This window comes from Silene latifolia, chromosome 4, assembly GCF_048544455.1.
Source record: "Silene latifolia isolate original U9 population chromosome 4, ASM4854445v1, whole genome shotgun sequence".
Classification (NCBI taxonomy): Eukaryota; Viridiplantae; Streptophyta; class Magnoliopsida; order Caryophyllales; family Caryophyllaceae; genus Silene; species Silene latifolia.
The window spans coordinates 32,308,718-32,310,840 of record NC_133529.1 but is presented as its reverse complement, the minus strand read 5'-3'; the positions used below and the strand labels follow the sequence as shown (position 1 = coordinate 32,310,840).

Here is a 2,123-nt window from a genome sequence, read left to right as displayed (position 1 = left end):
TGTAATACTACCTAAGATCCAGTTCTTGAATTGAGGCGGGAAATTATAATACTGCAACATCTTATCTATGAACTCCCACTGAAGAGAATCAAAAGCTTTCTTTATATCCACTTTTATTAAGCATCTAGGGGAGACTCCCTGTTGCCCATATCCTTTGATCAAGGATTGAGTAAGCATGATGTTTTCAAAAATATTCCTTCCTTTAACAAATGCTCCATGTTCTTTCCCCACAATGCTTGGCAAGAAAGGTTTCAATCTAGCACATAATATCTTGCTAACAGTTTTATAGAACACTGTGCAGCAAGCAATAGGTCTATAATCTATCACTGTAGCAACCACAACCTTTTTTGGAATTAAAGCAAGTAATGTAGTGTTAGCTTGCTTTGGCATTTTACTAGTTCTGAAAAAAGACTGAATTGCTTTGCAAAAATCCTCCCTGATTACCCCCCATGATTTCTTAAAGAAGTGAGAAGAAAATCCATCTTCCCTGGACTTTTATTAGAATCAATAGAGAACACATCACTCTGAATTTCTGTCTCAGTAACCTCCTTGCATAACCCTTCCCAATCAGAAGTAAGAATCTTAGCTCCCTTCAACTCAATCATATGAGCACAGTTAACATCCACTTTTTGACCCAAAAGCCATCTGTAGTATTCAATAAAAGCATGATTTACTTCCTGAGTTCCAAACTTCTCAATGCCTTGTCTATCCTTTATCCTCCCTATAATACTTTGATGCTTCCTAGCAGCTATCTTGGAGAAATAATAGCTAGTTGGGGCATCATTATACTTTATACTCTGGATCTTTGCTCTTTGTGTCAGTGAACTTCTCTCAGTCTTTTTAAATGTCAAATATCTTTTAAGCACCTGTTGTTCCTGTTCAAAAAGTATTGGATCCAATGGCCTCAATTGGAGTTGAAGCTGACATTTTTCCAAGTCCTTTTTTGCCTCCTGAACCTTTTTTGATATCCCTGAGAAGTTGGTTTTATGGAGCTGAATAAGACTTTGCCTAACATTTTTCAGTCTTGTAAAGAATCTAAACATGACACTACCTCTCACAGGTAGTCCCCATGCCTGCAACACCACTCCATCATACTCCTTGTGTTCCACCCAACAATTAAGATAACTGAATTGTGTCCTTGGTTTATAACTTTCCTGCACAACTACCAGTAAAGGTGAATGGTCTGAAATCCTTGAAGGCAGAACATTAACCTGAGTATTAGGATACTCAACCAACCAAGAAGGATTACTAAGTACCCTATCCAGTCTGGACCAAACATGAGCTGCAACACCCCTTTTATTAGTCTAAGTGTGCTCACAGCCAAAGTTATGCATGTCTTCCAGAGTACAATCCAGTAAACATTGATTAAATGCAAGCATCTCAGATGGAGGGTTAGGTCATATTCTTTCCTCCATAGCCCTAACAATGTTGAAATCTCCCAGTATGATCCAGTTTATAACCTTCCCAGCCAAACCCCTTAGTTCATCCCATAATCTCTATGTGACCAGCATCATTTACTTCCATAAAAGAAAGTTATGAAAACCGTTTTATTTGTAACATTGTGCAAAATCTCTAGGTGAATGAACTGATCATGAACCTGAGATGAGATTACTGTAACTCTCCTAGTATCCAAAAAAAACCATATCCTACCATTATAATGGTGGGAATAATTATTCAGAACATAGTAATTAGAAAACTTCCTAATAATATCAGCTGAATTATTCAAACTAACCCTAGTTTCCAGAAGCCCCATCACTTCTATTTTATTCTGAAAAAGATAACCCCCTAACTTCCAGTTGTTTTATTGGGTCATTAAACCCCCTAATATTCCAAGAAGATATAATCATGTTCCTGGATCAGGTGGTTCCTCAGCCACAGTAACCCCCAATATATTACTATCTATTATTGGCCCCTCGTTCTGCAGAAGTGAGAAACTATTTGTCAGTGATATTCCATATTCTGTAGTATTAAGTCCTTTTTCCCCTTTCTCATGCATCCCCGTAGAAACAGAGCAGTGATTGCCTAGCACAGTGCATCCTGAACCCACCTCTTTTTCATCAGATGGAGAACTCTTCCCTAGGACAGCAGGTGAGGAGCCTAGCCCAAGGCATTCTGAGCTCATC

At 38.3% G+C, this 2,123-nt stretch overlaps 1 protein-coding gene across 1 annotated transcript; it reads right to left on the bottom strand.

Annotated features, from left to right (window-relative positions):
- Nucleotides 1–440: 440 nt before the first annotated feature.
- Nucleotides 441–1,753, bottom strand: LOC141651337 (uncharacterized). The gene is made up of 3 exons (XM_074459055.1): nt 1,598–1,753; nt 1,425–1,496; nt 441–1,304 (listed from the first exon to the last, which is right to left on the bottom strand). Exons 1-3 carry the CDS (start codon nt 1,751–1,753, stop codon nt 441–443), a joined length of 1,092 nt encoding a protein of 363 aa, XP_074315156.1.
- Between the last annotated feature and the right edge of the window lie 370 nt (nt 1,754–2,123).